Source organism: Odocoileus virginianus, chromosome 21 (genome assembly GCF_023699985.2).
Source record: "Odocoileus virginianus isolate 20LAN1187 ecotype Illinois chromosome 21, Ovbor_1.2, whole genome shotgun sequence".
NCBI classification, from domain to species: domain Eukaryota; kingdom Metazoa; phylum Chordata; class Mammalia; order Artiodactyla; family Cervidae; genus Odocoileus; species Odocoileus virginianus.
Window position 1 is genome coordinate 9,200,006 of NC_069694.1, and position 19,040 is coordinate 9,219,045.

A 19,040-nucleotide genomic window follows, 5' to 3' on the forward strand; every position below is an offset into this window, starting at 1 on the left:
TGAACTGAGTGAAAAGTTTCAAACTGCTACAATTCAAAGGAATAGGGAAAGTTGCCTGAAAACAAACAAAAACCTGAAACCATCGTTACCACCAAAAAGCATCTTCTTTTTCAGTAGTAAAGAATGCAAAGATAACACCCCAACCTAAAGTTTGGGATGCACAATTCAGAACCTGGCAGTCTAGAACCATCTTCATTCTCTTTCTTTCCTTAGAATCCAACTTGGCAACAAGCGTCGTGGGATGAGCTTTGAAAGGCCTTTCAGGTTGGACAGCTCTTCTCTTTCCGCCATCCCTGCCTCAGTCTGAGCCCTCCCCTCAGCACCCTCACAACGGGGTTCACGACTGCCAGGCTCTCTGGGCCATCCTTAGTGCTGCCAGATCAGCCTTCCTAAAAAGCAGAATTCCTCAGGATCCACAGAGATTCCATCTGTCTCATCCTGTTTCCCTCTGCTCCAAAAACACTCCCCTCCTCTAGTCTAGGGATTCCTTCACCCGCCCAGATGCCAGCCTCAGGGCCTTTGGCTCTTGCTGTTCTCTCTGCCTAGAATGTCCTTCCCCCAGCCCATCTTATCACAAATCACCCTCCCATGGTCCCTTTAGCGTAGAGCTTCTCAGATTTTACCATACTTAGGAATCCTCTGAACGCCTTGTTAAAATGTAGATTCTGATTCAACAGATCTCAGGTTGGGGGCAAGACTGCAATTTTAACCACCTCCCAGCCAGTGCTGCTGGGCCATGGACCCCACTTTGAGGAGTAAACCTATTGACTCAGTGGGAAAAAAAGGGTGGAGGGGGTAGTTCTTAGAGACAAATAGACATGGATTTGAATGCAATCTTTATCAGGCAAATATCTCCATCTGTATAGGGGGAATATTACCCATTTTATGGAAGTGATAGGAGGATCTTTTGACTCTAAATAGATATCAGCCTTTTCAAATCTCTTTCACTTGGCTCCCCTACTAACCTTAGCATCCTGTTCCTTACTACGCTTCTCTGATGATCCAGCTTCTCTCTCTTTACTTTGGATCTTGTGTGTTGTGTTTAGTCACTCAGTTGTGTCTGACTCTTTTTGACCCCCGGGACTGTAGCCCGCCAGGCTCCTCTGTCCATGGAGATTCTCCATGCAAGAATGCTGAAGTGGGTTGCTATGCCCTTCTCCAGGGAATCTTCCCAACCCTGGGATGGAACCCAGGTCTCCCCTATTGCAGGCAGATTCTCTACCATCTGAGCCACCAGGGGAGCCCGCTCTAGATCTTACCTGACTTTATTTCTTTTAGCACATAAATCAGGAAAAAGGAATTCTTAAAGTCAAGTTTTGTTCTTACAAACTTTGAGCTCATGAAACTTAATACCACCCTCCCCTGCAGCAGAGCGGCGAGTGGCACATCGAAGTTCCAGTGCTGATTCTCTCACTCACTAGCTGCATCCCCTGCTGAATGCGAACTAACACGTCTGGGTTTCAATTACTTCACCTGCAAAATTCTGCCTTTACCTCTGGTGTTGTTGAGAGTTGGGGAAGTTACATGAAGCGCTCGGCCAATGCAGCAGACTGTAAAAATGGCCACAACACTCTACCCCCCCACTCCCCCCCGCCCCGAATTCACATGATTCTCTAAGGACTCTCTGCAGGTCTTCCTATCAAAAGGTAAAGAGTCTGTTTCTTCATAAAGTAAATTGGAGGAGAAGCAGTTTGTGTCCATTTCAGCCTAGATTTCAAGGAGCCCTGCTCCCATACTCCTGCTCCCACCCACGCTGAGCCAAGATGTCACCAAGCGCAGGGCAGCCTGCCATGTGACAGGAAGGAGGAGGCCGGGCTGCCCCAAAGGACTCAGCCAGCAGTCAGCAAACGCCCAGGGGCAGAGCCACCCTGGTGACCGCAGACACATAAGGGAGACTGGGCAAGACCCGTAGATTCACCAGGTCCAGACTGCTAATCCACAAAGTCATAAACTAAATGCATGGTGGTTGTTTTAAGCCATTGTGTTCTGGGATGTCTGTGATGCAGCAATATATAACTGATACTGTATAAATAAGTAATTTCTCCACAAATACTGGCTATTGCAATATTTGGGGGCTTTCCTGGTGGCTCAGTGATAAAGAATCCACCTGCTAATGCAGGAGATGCGAGTTCCATTCCTGGGTCAGGAAGATCTCCTGGAGAAGGAAATGGCAACCCACACCAGTATTCTTGCCTGGGAAATCCCATGGATGGAGGATCCTGGTGGGGCTATAGTCCATGGGGTCACGAAAAAGAGTGAGACACAACTTAGAGACTAAGCAACAACAGTATTTGGCAGAAAAAAGACACATCAAAAAAAATGAATTTTCCATACTGCTAAAATTTCTATTTCTGGGTCAGTATTTAGGAAGATGGCTGAGCTGGAAACTAGGGTTCATGGATTCTTGTTCCAGTAGCTTTTCCAGTTGGCAGTCATATGACCTTGGAAACATCATTTAACTTATTTGAGCCTCAGTTTCCTTATCTGTAAGGTAAGGTGGTTAGACCAAATGACTTTTAATTTTTTGTTTAGCTCTAAGAAGGACTGAGGATCCATTTTTACAAAATGGAACACTTATTTCCTTGCTAACAGATAGTACTGAACCCAACTTCGCTTTCTTGTAGACTTTAGGATTTAATCACAGATAACCCTTCCTGTATTTCCGTCACTGTTCAGCATTTGGCTGTGACTGAGTTTCACACTTATTCTAACAGTCATGCTCTGGCTCTAGAAGGTGGCCCTCCTTGATGCGGATCAGGAACCCAGATAGGCAAGCTCATTAGGAATCAAACAATGAATAATGCCATGCAAGTTCTAGAGAGAATCTAAGTAAGTGGCTCTTAACTCTTTGCAGGTGTTTTACTAATTTCTAGGTTGCAATAAATATTTTGGAAGACTGAGTTGTGCAGTGTGATCACCAGCCAAGGAGGATACTATTTTATAGCCATAAAGTACAAATCAAATCTGCATTTATTGCATATAAATGACCCAAGATACAAAATCAGTTATCAAATGGGGGGAGAAAGACTAAACACCAAAATTTTTAAAGTTTTAAAACTCTCTCATGTAGCGATAGACTCCGGGCTTCCCTGGGGCTTTCCTTGTGGCTCAGCTGGTAAAGAATCTGTCTGCAATGAGGGAGACTGGGGTTAGATCCCTGGGTTGGGAAGATCCCCTGGAGAAGGAAAAGGCTACCCACTCCAGTATTCTGGCTTGGAGATTTTCATGGACTGTACAGTCCATGGGGTCGCAAAGAGTCGGACACAACTGAGCGACTTTCACTGGTGGCTCAGATGGTATAGAATCTGCCTGCAATGCAGGAGACCTGGGTTCGATCCCTGGGTTGGGAATATCCCCTGGAGAAGGAAATAGCAACCCACTGCAGTATTCTTGCCTGGGGAACTTCAGAGATTGACTCTGGAATTAACAAGTAAACTTAAAATATATCCAAATACATGTTGTATTAAAGAGTTATACATGTGGCAGTGACTAGGGTGGTTTTTCTTTTCTAACAGGCATTCAGAGCCTCTAACATACCACTAGTACATGCTCTAACACCGCCCTTAGCAAATATAATACAGTCTTCCCTGTGATATGTGGCAGGCTATAATGTGGCCAACTTAGAAGAAAAAAAAAAAAGACTATTCTGCCCACTTCCATTACGCTACATAGTCAAAAGGCAGGGTATTTTTATTTCTGGGAGGAATTAAGCTAAATCAGGAAATGTGTGTACAATATGAGAGCAACCGTTTATCTTAATTTTGCCTTCAGATAGTTCTTTAGTCGCTAAGTTGTATCTGATTCTTTGCAATACCCTGAACTGTAGCCCACCAGGTTCCTTTGTCCATGGGATTTCACAGGCAAGAATACTGGAGTGGGTTGCCATTTCCTTCTCCAGCGGATCTTACTGAACCAGGGGCCAAACCCATGTCTTCTGCATTAGCAGGCAAAATTCTTTACCGCTGAGCCACCAGGGAAGTCCCTATATGTATAGTTAAGTCTGCATAAAGAAGCACAAGGTTGCTGAAAGTGTGAAAAAAAATTGGCTCACTCTGTTATCAAAAACTTTCTTTTGTGATAGAAAGGAACTAGGTGGGGCCCCAGGGTAGCTCCATTCAATAGGGACAACATTGTAATGGGAAGTGGCTTCTGCTTATGTCCCTGGAACACATGTATTTTGAAATGACATGTAAACTAACTTCAGAGACTTAAGTCACCTGACATTTTTTGAGTTAATATCTTAAATACCTTTGCCCAAGTATCTTTTGAATCAATTCACCCTCTCCTCTGGTGGGATTTTTCTCAGCACCCACTTTGCTTGTATCTTCCCCATTTCATTCTCACTGCAGTGGAAGTGAACTTTCTCAAATACAGATCTGCTCTGCTTAAAATCCTCTAATGGCTTCTCTGAAGACTGTAAGACCCCTGAAGGCAAGAACTGTATTCCGAGTACCTGGTCGAGTGTCTACAAATATGCTGTCTCCAAGACCAGGTTGGGGTTTCATTCAATTTTCAAGAGCTGCTTGTACATGGAGTTTTACTGCCCTTGGAAAAATTTTAGACATGATACCCTTTGCCTTATGTTAATACTGTTCACTGCAGCTCAGAAGACTCTTCGAAGATGCTTGATAACACTGAGTCAGTATTTGAGGTATTTAAGTCTTTGCTTGAGGATACACATTTATTTACCTGATGGGTGTGTTGCAAGCATACTTTAGGGTAGGGTCATTTTGTTGATATGTGTTCCTTTTGAACATTCCAATCTCTGTGGGACCATGATTTTCTCATATTAGAAAGGGGAGAGTAGATAGAAGATTTCATTTTCATTTTATTAAATAGTATTCAGGTGATAACCAGGCTATAAGACTGTAACAGGGTGGCCCATCTGACTGGCAGATGGGTGACAGCTCAGGTCTGCCCCAGGATGAATCTATTAATTCCTCTTTTCTAGATACCCAGTAAGTCTATCTGCCACCAATAATTAAAATGCGTGCTGTATATGTGTTCTAAGTCACTTCAGTCGTGTCCAACTCTTTGCTATCCCATGGACTGTATCCCACCAGGCTCCTCTGTCCATGGAATTCTCCAGGCAAGAACACTGGAGTGGGCTGCCATGCCCTTCTCCAGGGGGTCTTCCCAACCCAGGGATCAAACCCATGTCTCTTACGTCTCCTGTATTAGCAAGTGGGTTTTTTACCACTAGCGTCACCTGCGAAGCCCAGTAATCAATATAATACCCTCAAAAAGAAAGAAAGAGAGAAACAAATGGGCAGGAGCTAGGTTCTGTTTTCTGAAGAGCCGAAAAGAGTTCAAGATACTGAGTTATTAAAAAAAAAAACTGTAAACTAGGGGAATCTGACAGTCCAGGTAGAGGAAAATCAGCTACCAAGAATTGGTATTTAACTATTTGGAAATGAAGTCCATTCCTGGAAGCACAATCAATGGGCTCCCAGGGCACCAAGGGCAGAGAAGTTCTTGGAGCAAGGAGGGTAGTCCCTGCTCTGCCCTTGGGCAGATGCTGGATTTGGGCCAGAGCTTAGTCGGGTTGTTTCCAGGCTCAGATAGGGCCTAGGTGAGACGTTAGAGGGACTGTTCCATTCCCAGGCTAATGAACATATTTAGTTGATACGCAAGCTACCGTTTTGTTTTAAATTCCAGATATGTAAAAGCTCTTTAGAATCTAGCTAAGACTGGTCAACTTAATCTGTAGATGTCATTACACATCTAAATCTTCAGAACCTTTGAGGACCAGACCCTAGGGTCAGATGCCACGAGACAGGTGCTTATTGCATACTTGCTGACTCAAAGAACAGAGTGAGGACAGAGTGAGCCAAGAAGAAAAAGAAGCAGAACCCCACCTCTGTCAATGTCTGCTCCATTTCACCTCTGTAATCAAGGCAGTTTCCTACAACTAACTCTTTACACTTTAGCCAAATACCAACTACCCCAGAACTCTATCTACTTGACCTTCAAAGCCTCGTGATGGTTTCAGTGGTCTGCCTCCTGACAGTTAGGATGTCCCAGAGACCTGAGCACTTAGCCTTATTAGACTTTAACATGTCTCCTTAAAACAGTGTGAACTTGAGGATTCAGTGGGGGAGTAACTGCCAAATAACAGAATCTACTGTCTTTAAAAGAAGCGACAACTTTCCACTTCTTTGTCATTCAACTCTCAAACGTTTCTTAAATAGCTTGTTTACAACCACCCAGTAACATACACACGCCATGGTGAGAAGTGCCATCAGCAATTCTCTCTGATATTGACAGAAAGAAAACAAGCATCCTATTCTTCAATAATTTGAACCACCTCATGGAACACTGACTTCCTCTAAATTCACTGGGCAAACACCTATACCACAATGGAAAATAAAATGTGCTAAATTACTAAAGGGGAGTTTTTGTTTTGTTTTTAAGGTTAATTGCAATGCTTAAGGGGGGAAAAATGATTTTTTGTCTTATATCATTGGAAAATTCGTTCAGTGGTGGTTGGTGAAAATCTCACCTCATCTGGACTGCCAAGGTCACTGAGACCCAAATAACTGACCGGGGAGATATTTGCCTAATTATCAAATATTCAGCAAACCATGTGTAACCATTTAACTGTTTGTACCTGGGACCCGCCTTCAACACGCGTTGCTTCCTAGCACTGCCCCGCTCTCTCCCCCCTCTACTCATCGCCACCCAGGGCGCCAGCACCCCCGAAGGAGCAAAATCCTGGGACTCAAGGGCATTTCAAAGAAACAGCGGCGGTCACCGTCCCTTTCCGTTTTCCTTAAAACAAAACAAAACAAACAAACAAACAAAAACACTCAGATGCTTAAAAATGGGGGAAGGAGGGGGTTCTTAGAAATAGTGGGAAATCTTTTGCAGTTTTTCCAATCCAAGTTCTCAGGCACTCTTGAAAGTTCATTAATTAGAGATTTAAACACAAAAGTGTTTCGCACACCAGTTAGATGCCAAGCTTTGTAAGCTGTCTTGGTCTTCAGTTTGGGGGAGTTAGTAAAAGTCCCCCCACCTCACCCCATTCTGCATTTTGCCTCTCTTTCAGAGCCTTTTCTTGAATGACCTGACCTTTCCAAAGCAATCAAACTGAGAATTGCCTCACTCCCACCCCCCACTTTTTTCCTCGTGGCAAAAGGAAATAAAGACGTAAAACTGCCCGGCGAGCGAAGTGGGGGCAATTAAACCACAAAGCCGAGCTCCGCGGAAGTCAGTCTCCGGGGCGGCCCGCGGCACGGCGGGGAGCGCGGGGCAGGAGACGGTCCCTACCTGGGGCGGCGGCGGCGGCGGGGTCCCGGCGCCCATGGCTTCGCCGGCCTCGGGCGGCCGCGCTGGGAAACACCGGCGGCTCAGAGCCGCCCGGACCCGCGGCGCTCGCAGCGGCCGCCCTGGCGCCGTCATTGGGCCGGCGCGTCACGTGGCCCGGCCGGCGGCCGAGCCTCCAGGGCCCGCGTAACCCTTTACCTGCGCTGCCCGCGCGGAGCCCGGCCGCCGACACCCCTCACCCCCGCCCCGGAACCCGGGCTGGCCTGCGGGGCGCACCCAGGCAGAAAATCCCGGAGCTCGGCTTCTGATCGCCGACACTTAGGCTGCACGCCAGCCGCCCGCTCGCTCGGGGAAACTTTTTGGTGCCTACTTTACCGTCAAGCTGCGGGGAGAGGGGAGCTTCCTAAGATGCGGGACGTAAGTGGCGAGATACATAAGTGCACTCCCTGGCAAATTGATGTATCCCCGCTTCTTCCCGTGAACGTGTCGTTTTGTTTCCTCCCGCATTCTGGCAAGAGCCGCCTAAACCTGGCGTGCGCACTATCGCCTGCCTTTAAGGGATACATATTCTGGGAAAGAGCGCAGACGCTACCAGGATGAGAATTCCCAGGGAAGTTGCATAGCCTCGCCGGCACCCTGGAGACCGCGGAGGGGGTTCAGCGAAGTCATGCTCCCCCCGCCCCCCACCTTCCCTCCCTGTTCCTGGGGGTGTCGGAACCTCGGCTGCACACTCCGCCTACCATCCTGAGCTCCACGCCTGAGCCTGTGGCCATCCATACACTTAAGGTGGGTTGATTCACCCTAAAATAGTACCTAAGTGTTGGAGATTCTTTTCACCTGTGCTCCGAAGTGCGTCGGTGTTGGCCTTAACAGGGACATATGTTAAGCAAGGGCGCCACCTAGCTGGTCCTTTTCTCTCTTTTCCCTTCGTTCGTTCATTCAGAGAGCGTCAGCATGAAACGGTATGCGGGAGAAGCAACAGGGCAGGATACCATTTAAAGATGTCATTTGTCCACTCCAGTGATTCCAGCGCTATTTCCATGACAACGTTTGTCACACTTTATGGGGAAAACTCCTTTTTTGAATCGTTCCACTTATGTAGTGGCTGCATGCTTTGACGATTAGGGATGTTACACGCTGCTTGGGGCTTCCCAGGTGGCGCTAGTGGTGAGGAGCCTGCGTGCCCATGGCAGGAGACACAGGAGATACTGGTTCCATCCCTGGGTTGGGAAGTTCCCCTGGAGGAGGAAATGGCAACCCACTCCAGTATTCTCCCCTGGAGAATCCCATGGACAGAGGAGCCTGACAAGCTACAGTCCATGGGGTCGAAAAGAGTCAGACGCGGCTGAAAGGACTTAGCCCAGGTGCATGCTGTTTCACATTACTTTCTGATAAAACCCTTTGTCCCCGTAAAGAACCATCTTATCCAATTTCTAACCCATGCTTGAACAGGTTCACAGGATAATGGTAAGTTTTAGTTGGCTGTTTTGACCAAAAAGACTTGGGTGTTTCTCTTGGGTTTTAAAGTATGTTTCCCAGACTAGCAGAATCGGCATCATCTGGGGGAATTTAGTAAAACTGCAGATTCTTGGGCTCCATCCTAGACACAGAAATAATGGGGTCAGGGAGGGTGAGAAAATATGTGTTTTAACAAATGAGGCACCACTGCCCTGAGTCTGCTCAAGCTGCTGGCTAGGTTACCCTCATCTATTAAAGGCTGGGATTCTATAAGCCACAGGCAGTGATGTTAACCTCAAGTTACCAGTTTATCATGTTGATACCAGCTTGTCATGTTGATACACTGACCCAAACCCTCTGATGTGACCGTACAGCGTGTAATCTGTAGTTAATGCAGATGACACGGAATGCCACATGGAGCTCAGAGGGGCCCGTCATAAAAAAATACAGAAGAAAACCTATGGTTTCTTCATGCATATGGGAATGAAACACCATGATTCACTTGTTTTTTAAGGTGTGTGTATGTTTTCATTGGCATATAAATTGTTCTCTGATGATAGGTCATGGAAGCTAAGAAAGCTGTTGGGTTGGTCAAAAAGTTCATTCAGCTTTCCTGTAACAGTGTGCAGAACCTAAACAAACTTTTTGGCCAACCCAGTAATTTGAGTGGATATAAATCTTTTTTATTGGAGGATGATTGCTTTACAGTGTTATGGTGGTTCAGTCATAATTGTGCATATGTTCCCTCCCTCTTGAGCCTTCCTCCCCCCTCCCATCCCACCCCCCTGGGTTCTCAAAGAGCACCGGGCTGGGTCCCCTGTGTCACACAGCAGCTTCCCACTGGTTATCCATTTTACACATGCTAGTGTATATATGTCAGTGCTACTTTCTCAGTGTGTCCTATCCTCTCCTTCCCCCACTCTGTCCACAAGTCGGTTCTCTACGTCTGTATCTCCATTCTTTCCCTTCAAATATTTGTCAACATAGCTCTAAACAAAAGAAGAGACAGTTTTTTAAAATGTAATAGTATTGGCTTTGGAGAAGGCAATGGCACCCCACTCCAGTCCTCTTGCCTGGAAAATCCCATGGACAGAGGAGCCTGGTGGGCTGCAGTCCATGGGGTCGCGAAGAGTCGGACACGACTGAGCGACTTCACTTTCACTTTTCACTTTCATGCATTGGAGGAGGAAATGGCAACCCACTCCAGTGTTCTTGCCTGGAGAATCCCAGGGATGGGGGAGCCTGGTGGGCTGACGTCTATGGGGTCGCACAGAGTCGGACACGACTGAAGTGACTTAGCAGCAGCAGCAGCAGTATTGGCTTTGGAGAAGGGAATGGCAACCTACTCCAGTATTCTTGCCTGGAGAATTTCATGGACAGAAGAACTTGAAGGGCTACAGTTCATGGGGTTGAAAAAAGTGTCCAACATGACTGAGTGACTAACACTGGTGGCTCAGTGGCAAAGCATCTGCCTGCAATGAAGGAGACTCCGGCAGTGCAGGAGATGTGGGTTCGATCCCTGGGTTGGGAAGATCCCTTGGAGAAGGAAATGGCAACCTCTCCAGTATTCTTTTCTGGGAAATCCCATGGACAGAAAAGCCTGGAAGGCTACAGTCCATGGGGTCGAAAAGAATCTAACACGACTGAAGTGACTTAACGTAGCATAGTATTGGCTTTTGTTATAATCAGGCAAGTGCCATGCTAAGCATTTTAGACTTTTGAGAAAGAGATTACTGGTTAGATTCTATATTTTTAGCTCCGTTTTCTCCATTGGATAGATAGTGTATTTCCAGTTGCCTGCATGGGTGTCTTAACCTTTAAACTCTCTTGGTCCAACTTTATTATTCCCCTCATTTTCATCTCCTAACCTATTCATTTTACATTTGTAACTCTACTCTTCACTCAGTTTTGGTTGGAACTGGAATTGGAATTTTCCTTCTTTTCATCACCAACCTCTATCGCTGTTTTCTCTATCAGTGATGTCCTGAAGTCCCTCCTCTTAGCAAGTTCACTGCCACTGCCCTAAGATCAAGTTCTTCTGCTTTCTATGTCAGACCTTTGCAACAGTCTCTTTACTGGTCTCTCAGCTTATGGTCTCTTTCATCACTCATCCAGCTGACACACTATTGCCCCAGGCATTCTAAAATACCATTTCAACCAGACTATTGCCCTTCTCAAGAACTTTTTAATGATTCCCTATAGGTTATCATGGGCTTCCCCGGTGGCTCAGTGATAAAGAATCCAGCTGCAATGCAGGAGCCACAGGAGACACAGGTTTGATTCCTGGGCGGGGAAGATCCCCTAGAGGAGGACATGGCAATCCACTCCAATATTCTTGCCTGTAGAATCCCATGGACAGAGGAGCCTGGCGGGCTACAGTCCATAGGGTCGCAAAAAGTCAGACACAACTGAAGTGACTGAGCACGCATTGGTTACCAAATAAAGTTTAAAATCCCCACGTAGCATTTAAAGTTATCCAAGTACTTTGGAGATACTTTGGCTCTCCCTGATTTTGCTCAGGCAGCTTCCTCCACCTGAAGTGTCTTTCTGACATTCTGACAGCTAAGTGCTGCTTGTCCTTCAAGGCCCTGCTCTCTGTCGCCTCCTCTTGGCCATCCTTTTTGATTCCCAGGTGGATTTATTTGTTTCTCTGCAGTGTATCCTTAGCACCTGGCTTTCATGTTCATTAACCACTTTTTAAAAAAAATCATAGTCTGCCTTAGAACCTGGCTTTCATGTTCATTAACCACTTTTTAAAAAAAATCATAGTCTGTCTTATATGTAATTTAGTTGCACCTCCCTTAGCTTCTGGAGGGCAGAGGTGTGCATGACTAATTTTTAAATCATCCTAGGCATAACATAATATCTTGGACATAGCAAGTACAGTGTTTGTTGTATTCGTGCTCCTAGGAGGGAAGATATTTACATAAACAACAAACTTCATGTATATTAAATTATTTTATGTAAATAACAATGACCCACTCCTCTACATTTTCTCTGAGAACTGAACTTCATGTACTACACATAATACTAGCTTCCTGTTTTCCTAATAAGACTGAAATCAAAGGAGGTATAACCTATTTTACTCAACTTTGTCATCCTGGCAAAATGCATACCCAGGTGAATATTTGCTGAATGAATGCCTCAACTATTGTGGTTATGGTTATACCTGAAAATTCTGGGAGTTTGCAAAGACCTCCAGTAAACTTCAGAGCCTAGTCTGGTCTCTAATCTGAAAATTAGAGAATATTCTTCTAGGTTATTATCAGTAAGTGTCTGCTAGATACTCAATGCTTTATTTTTATGTGCTGTGAGAAGCCAACAAAAAGAAATTGATGATGTATTGAAATCCTGTTCAGTGATGCCCTCTGGACCTCTGTTTTTAGGTTTCTTCATCTGTACCTTTGGAATGTTTCCTGTGCTTACTTCATACGGCTATTGTGAAGATTACATGGCTTAGAACATGCAAAGCTCCAAAAAGTGTCTCATGTACAGTAAGCACTCAGTAAGCATGAACAATTATTATTATTATTATTGAAGATATCAAACTGCACCTGCCAAAGTTGGGGGATAAAAACAAACGCCATGCAAATCTAAGTAGTTTATCCTTTATTCATACAAACAATACATACACAAGACTATACCTTTTTTGAAGACTGCAGTAATTTTCTAGTGTAACAACTCTGTAACAAAATTTAACTAAATGTAACATTTATGAAAATATAAATCTCTGATTGGGTAATTCTTCCCAACAATACAAAGTTTACATAAAAACATTCAATATGAGCTATCAGTTGCAAACAAGTTAGGAAAAATCATTCAAGTCACTTGTTAAAACTCTATTAGCTGTTACATGGAACATTCACACTACATTGAATCCATCTAGGCATTTAATTCTTAGGAAGGTGTAGCATGGAGGTCCAACTGATAAAGACAGGAATAAGAATGTGTTACCTCCAAAGAGCTAAAAAAAAAAAAAAAAGAAAAGCACTGACTCATACAATCAACTACAGGTAATCTGTACGTGGGCTGAAACTTCTCTGGGCTACCAGCTCCCTGGTTGGTAGCTAGACCAGGAGGAACATACTGGAAAAAAATCTTTTACTGGGGTGTTTCATATCTGAACCTCATCTCTGTATGCTTATGTGTCAAACTGCTTTCCAGGTGAAATACAGCTATATTGGATTCCCTGTGGGTTAGATCACTTGTTTTTGCCATTAGCATTAACAATTAGGATGTAGCTCTCCTTTTTTCTCACATTCCTCCCCCACATCTCTGTGAGAGCAATAGAGGAGCTATTCACTACCTTTATTCTTGCAGTTTACAAAAACAATACGTTTGGGATGTTAAAGATCTGTCTATAGATGAGTTCAAGGCAGGGCTGGCTGAAAGTCAGTTCCTTGTTCATTTTTCTGTCTTCTCAAGACACCATGGTCTCTTTCAAACCAAACCACCACTGCTGATCACCACTGGAAAGTCATCCAAGGACATGCCATGAGGGGGATATGGAAGGAAAAAAATCATGTTCCCCTACTGGGATGTAATATTTTCTTTTAGACAGGAGAAGTAGTCTTTAAAAAACATTGAATACCAATTTCATAGCTTCTGCTTTGAAACGGCTAAGACTATAAAAGACTCCAGAGAATCCTCAGGCAGAAAGGATGACGGATAAGGAAGGATACATATAGTGTATAGAAGTAAGAAAGTGCTCACAAACAGGACAGTAAAGAGCCTTTGGACACCCTTAAGATTTATGCAGTATTTTAGCACGAAGACAGGCATATTCAGTTTGTCCCAGAGTATTTGGTCAGCTATCTGCGTTTTACACAGGAAAGAAGAAGAACAAGAGTGAGTAAGGCAAATGTCGTCAGTATTCCACAGATGGCATGTCGAGAAAACTTTCCTTCTCATAAGATTCACTGCAGGGATTTAGGAAATAATTTATGCTTCCACACAACCAACTTCTATAGCACAGCCTTTTGTTGGTACAATGATAGAAATGAACAGGTGTTTTGACCATGTGTATAATGCCCTTTCTGTCACGTTTTTACACCCAGCACACACAGGCATTTCAAAATGACACGAAAAGATTGTGGTTTCATATTAAATGTGTTCCTTTGCAGCCCAGAAAATAGTTTAAAAATTGTGTGTTCCATGATACAGAAACCCTCGCATGCAGTTGTAATGAAGACCGACTGTGTGTTCAGTAGCCCTGTAATAGCGGTAGGCAGCTCTGGCCCCAGCCCAGTCTGTGGCCTCATACTTGGCATCCTTGCTCTTGGGAAACTAGGAGTACCTCTGGGCGTATTTGTTACATTATTTTGCACCTTTAGACCTTCCATCTGCAGACTGGATTGACACAGTTGTCAGGATCGTTAAAAATGTAAGGAGAGATTAAGGCTGTGTTTAGTTATCCACGATCATTTGAAGTCCAACAGCAATTTGTGTTCACAATTTCAACCTGTTGCTGTAGAACTAACTCCAGTCCAGATGGTCTGCGTGTAGCTCTAACCTCTCTCATCTGGACAATAGGATGAGAGAAGCTGCCTCTTCCAGTCCAGTTAATTTAAAAACTACTCTCTACCTTTCAGCTGATATAGCTGTGTAAGTATGATTTCTGGAAACTCTGTCAAGACTTCATTCTTGGATAAGCTTTGTCAAAAAGACCGACTTTACAAATAATTTCACATTTCTGTACATTTCATGTGTGTGTGTGTGTGTGTGTGTGAGTTGCTCAGTCGTGTCTGACTCTTTGTGACCTCATGGACTGTAGCCTGCCAGGCTTCTCTGTCCATGGAATTCTCTAGGCAAGAACACTGGAGTGGGTTGCCATTCCCTTCTCCAGAGGATTGTCTCAATGTATGAGAACAGCAATAGTTAACACTGGAACTCCAGCATCTTTCCTGTCTTTTTTTTTTTTTTCTTTCCTGTCTTTTAAGAACGAATGTGTATCATTTGGGATACAGAAGGTGATTTGTTTTCCTTTTACGTGTGTACCATGCAGTTCTGCTAAGCAGGACAAACACACTGTTAGTTGTCAGGGGCATAGCTGTGGCCCCTGGATTCCAGGGCCGAGCACACCCGCTCGTAACAGGGGTTGTGTTTCTTGGAGGGTGTTGACTCGTTGGGTTCCGAGGAGTCACTCACGGTGATGGGACTGTCTCTTGCAAAAACCTCAGTCGACTCTCTCCATAGACAATCCACAGACACTTTAAAACAGTAACTGTTACACTTTGGCCTGGATGTCTGTGTCGCGTTGTTGAAAATCTGTCTGCTGTTTGAAGTGGCGATTTTAATTTTCAGTGCAGCATCCACCCGGTCCACCACGGTGTAGATCCCTATGCTGCCGTCATCAAAGCCCACAATGATGTTCAGGTGCCTCTGGGAGAGGGCAAGGAAAGTTGGTGTTTTGTAAAGGGAACAAGCACCGATATTTTTGCCATCGGCCAGTCTCATGACAATCAAACTGGATATCACACCATTTTCGTCCTCTTCTTCCCCATTTCGGAAACAGATGTATACCAGGTACCGGCCGTCTCGAGACAGCCTCTGCCTCCAGATGACCCCAGAGGCATGCACCACCCGTAATTTGCCACTGTGTAAATCCAGCACGTTGATATTCTCATCTCCCCTGGAAATAATGCCTAGCTTTCCATTGGGGGAGATTTCAAAATCCTCGAGGTTTTTCAGGAAGTTGTTTGGAAGTTGCACACGGCGGCAGATCACTTCTTCTGTCAGACTCCAGATATTAACCGTCTCGGCCGATGTGATAAACACGATGATATCTGGGCAGTCGGGAATCAATTTAAAATTCACAATGGTGGTGCCGTCTTCGCAGCAGAACTTCTTGGTGATGCTTCCTGTCCAAAGACTGACCGCCAGCACCTTGCTTTTGGTCATGCCCACCACGAAGGTGTTCGCAGAGGTGATGAAGGCGTTCTGCAGACTGGTCAGGATGTTGCACACTCTGTGGCCCGTGGCCAGTCTCCAAACCCTGGAGGCATTTTCCTCGCAGAGAGAGACCACAAACTGGTCATTGTGTGTAATCAGCAGCTGGGAGATTCTCTGCCCATTAATTCGAAAGAGGTTTTCACCACTGCTGGTGTGCCAGACGTACTGGCTGCTCTTATCATCTGACGTCACCATGACGTCCCCAGAGGACGTCAGCACGCAGTGTTCAACTGTCCCTTCATGCTTAAACACTGCTTCAAGGAACCCGCTGCTGAAGTTCCACTTGTGAACACAATCTGAGCCATCAAGGGAGTAAATGATCTCCCCGCGAGCAGGCAACACCAGACTTTGGATGGGTTTCCCAGTCTTGTCTATGTTGGACATAGCTGTGATTATATCTATGTCCCAGATGGAAAGGACACCACTGGTGGATAAAGATAGCAGCATGTTGTGGTGACTGGATTTCACCAACTTGACTATGGTACCTGAGATTTCCTGCAAGCTTGCCATGCACTGCCCCGTGTCCCGCCTCCAGAAGAACACGGCCGAGGTGTTCTCCATGGTCGCGATGATGCAGTCTCCGTTCTTGGACAGCACAGCTGATATAAAGCGTTCATTGTGCTTTGCTCTGAACTTTTCCGCCACCTTCCACAGGCCCGTGTCTAAGAGCTCGATGCTGAGGGCCTTACAGATGAGAACTGCACTTTGGTCCTCTGAAAGCTCAATGCTGACCACCTCACTGTCCTCCCTGCGGCAGTCAAAGTCATCAGTCAGCTGGGGGTTGGAGATGTCGTCTATGTTCCAAACAGAAAGGCTGCCCTCACTGTCTACCATTACCATTTCCTGAGCCGTGTCCAAGATGAGAAGGAACTTCACAAACCCACCTGAAAATTCAGATGTCACTGTACATAACTTTTCTCCACTCCCTAGATGAAAGATGGTGGTGGTGTTCAGGTACTGTCCGCAGAAGGCGTACACGCCATCTAGTGAGCACTGGACGCAGGTCACTTCGTACCAGCAGTGGAACTGGTAAAGGGGCCATCCATAGAGCAGATCAATGACGGTGACATCTTTGCTGGCTTCGAGCCAGGCCAGGGCATGTTTGACGGACAGTGTAAATCCATTGATGTAGGTGGAGCCGCTTCCATGCCTGGTCCCTTTGATTTCTACTTCAGACAGGAGGCAGGAATTTACATTGTCGTAAACCAGCAGGGTGTTGTTTGTTGTTGCCACCACGAGATACTTTTCATCATTGCTGAGTTTCATGCCCAGGATGACAGACTGGGCTGTTGTGATTTGCCTGAGGAGTTGACGCGTTTCCACATCCCAAGTGCTAATGGAACCATTTTCTAAAGCCGTGAGGACCGTACTGGGGTTACAGGTGGGCAGAATCTCGGTGACGTGCAGGTGACTAGATGACAAGGGAAGTCGCTCTGGGCTGTAGGTCACATCCATGGATGAGTGTAAGGGCACAATGGAGCAGTATTTGGGCCCGTCTTTGTCACATTCTAAGAGGAGGTGTCTAAGTTTGGGCAGGGAGCTCAAAACGGGCAGCAGCCTCTGCTGAAGCTCTGCAGAGAGGGAGCCGGGGAACGCAACGACCTTGGTTTTGATGCTGCGGAGGGTGCTTGCCAGGAACTTCAGCTCCTTCTCCTGCGAGTAGTTGTAAGCCAGCTCAATGTCCGCGAGCACTTTGTCAAACTGGCCGATTTTGATCATGGTGTAAAGCCAGCTGAAGTTCATGATGATGCCATAGAGCAGATCGTCAGTCTTCCCACACCTTGTCAGGTGGTATAGCAGCTCACACATTTTCCGATGGTTGACAAAAAAGATGTCAGGCTCCAGTGGATTGCACTGGAAGACCCACGGCTGGTCAGGGGCCTGCCTGTCGAAGGAAGCCTGCTCTATGAAGTGCCTCTCCTCCTCCAGCAGGCTTCTGCTCTCCAAGTCAAGGCAGCCATTCAGGTAGGGGTCTTCCAGGCAGAAAGCTTTCCTCCTGCCCCCTGACCAGACTCCCAGGAAGTAGTCTGCCAGAATGGTGTGCATTTCATGCAGGTCACTCTTGTCCTGCAGATACAGCTTCTGGGCTATGAGCTGCAGGTGTCTGTTGGCCCAGACCAGTAGGGTGACGTTCTTCACGTGTCTCTCGATTAGGCATCCACTGAGCCCCTCCTTGAGCTTCGCGATGTACAGATAAGGTACCCTCAGGGGGTTGCTGGGCCTGGTGCCCTCTTTGAGCTCGTTCATCACACTGTTGTCCAGGGCCAGCACATCCTCCAGCTCCATCTCACTCAAACCCATTTTGGCCATGGTGATGTAACCCAGAGCCCGGGAGACGAGTTTCTGCCCACACTTTCGCTCCAGGGACCAGAAGAGCTGCTCTATGCTTTCATGCACGGTGACACAGAGGGAGGACTCGTCGACGTCTCTGTGAGATCGCCAGTGTCTCACCTCCCTGAAGGTCAGGTTCACAAACATGGGCAGCGTACACTTGGAGAAGGCATTGTTCACGTAAATCTGCTGGCCCGATGTGACCTTCCTTTTGACCCGCAGCAGCTGGTGTTTGAGCACCTGGCTGCACATCTTCCTGTCCCGGGGAATCAGCTCGATATAGTTGTCTTCTTCGTGGATAAGGCACCTCAGTTTCTGCAGGATCCCATGTTTGTTGGGCAGCGTGGACAGGACGATCCGGACAAAGCGGGGAAGGTGCACGGGAAGCCACCAGAGCTTGCGGGCCTCGTCACTTTCCGAGAGCTGCTCCAGGGCATCGAATATGACCACGAGAGGCCTCTGCAGTGAAGACTCATTCAAAAGGTTTATGAATAAGTCACGGAGGTCATGGATCTTCTTAGGGTAGCTCTGAACCAGGCACCGGTAGTTCACGGCCAACTGTTCACAAACACTTAGAAGGAGAGACTTAAGATCAGTACTCAGGTCTGTGGTTCCTAGAAACCTCACGACTACAACTGGGTCAGATTCTGGTCCTGTGTCTTCCTGTAGCCAGCCATAAGCCTAAAACACAAAGGTGGCATTTAGAATGGAGAGATATATATATATTCACATGGTCATGTGCAACAACACTTCCTCTCTGCAGAGATCAGCCTTCTGGGAACCCCAACCAGGCCAGAAAGTAACCTAGACCCAGGAGATAGAAAGGCCTGAGACGGTCAGAGAGCTGTCACAAAGCGCGTGCACTAAAGTCTATAGTTGAAATGCTCAGGATCACCCCACTAAAGGTCACATAACAGTGGGATCAGTAGCAGTCAACCACAAGGCAGCCTTGAGCTTGTATTCTAGAAGTTATAAAGCATTTCACCAACGTAAATCTGAATGTCTAGTATGCTTGGCTCCCCATCACTGAAGTT

The 19,040-nt window shown here is 46.1% G+C and overlaps 2 protein-coding genes across 5 annotated transcripts in view; both read right to left on the reverse strand.

Moving 5' to 3' along the window:
- Positions 1-8,245, reverse strand: part of PGCKA1 (PDCD10 and GCKIII kinases associated 1) — a 79,308-nt gene extending 71,063 nt beyond the window's left edge. For 2 of the 4 annotated variants that reach the window (XM_020900536.2, XM_070452054.1), the window contains exon 1: positions 7,270-7,355. The gene's annotated coding sequence lies outside the window, so the exon portion shown is untranslated. Of the gene's footprint in view, positions 1-7,269; positions 7,357-8,103 lie in introns of those variants that run through there. The other 2 variants (XM_020900537.2, XM_070452053.1) reach the window with 2 other exon arrangements.
- A 4,071-nt stretch (positions 8,246-12,316) lies between these two features.
- NWD2 (NACHT and WD repeat domain containing 2) overlaps positions 12,317-19,040 on the reverse strand; it is a 215,179-nt gene continuing 208,455 nt past the window's right edge. Inside the window, exon 7 of the mRNA XM_020888269.2 lies at positions 12,317-18,687. Coding sequence (XP_020743928.2) covers positions 14,755-18,687 — 3,933 coding nt within the window. The 3' untranslated portion in view covers positions 12,317-14,754. The remainder of the gene's footprint in view (positions 18,688-19,040) is intronic.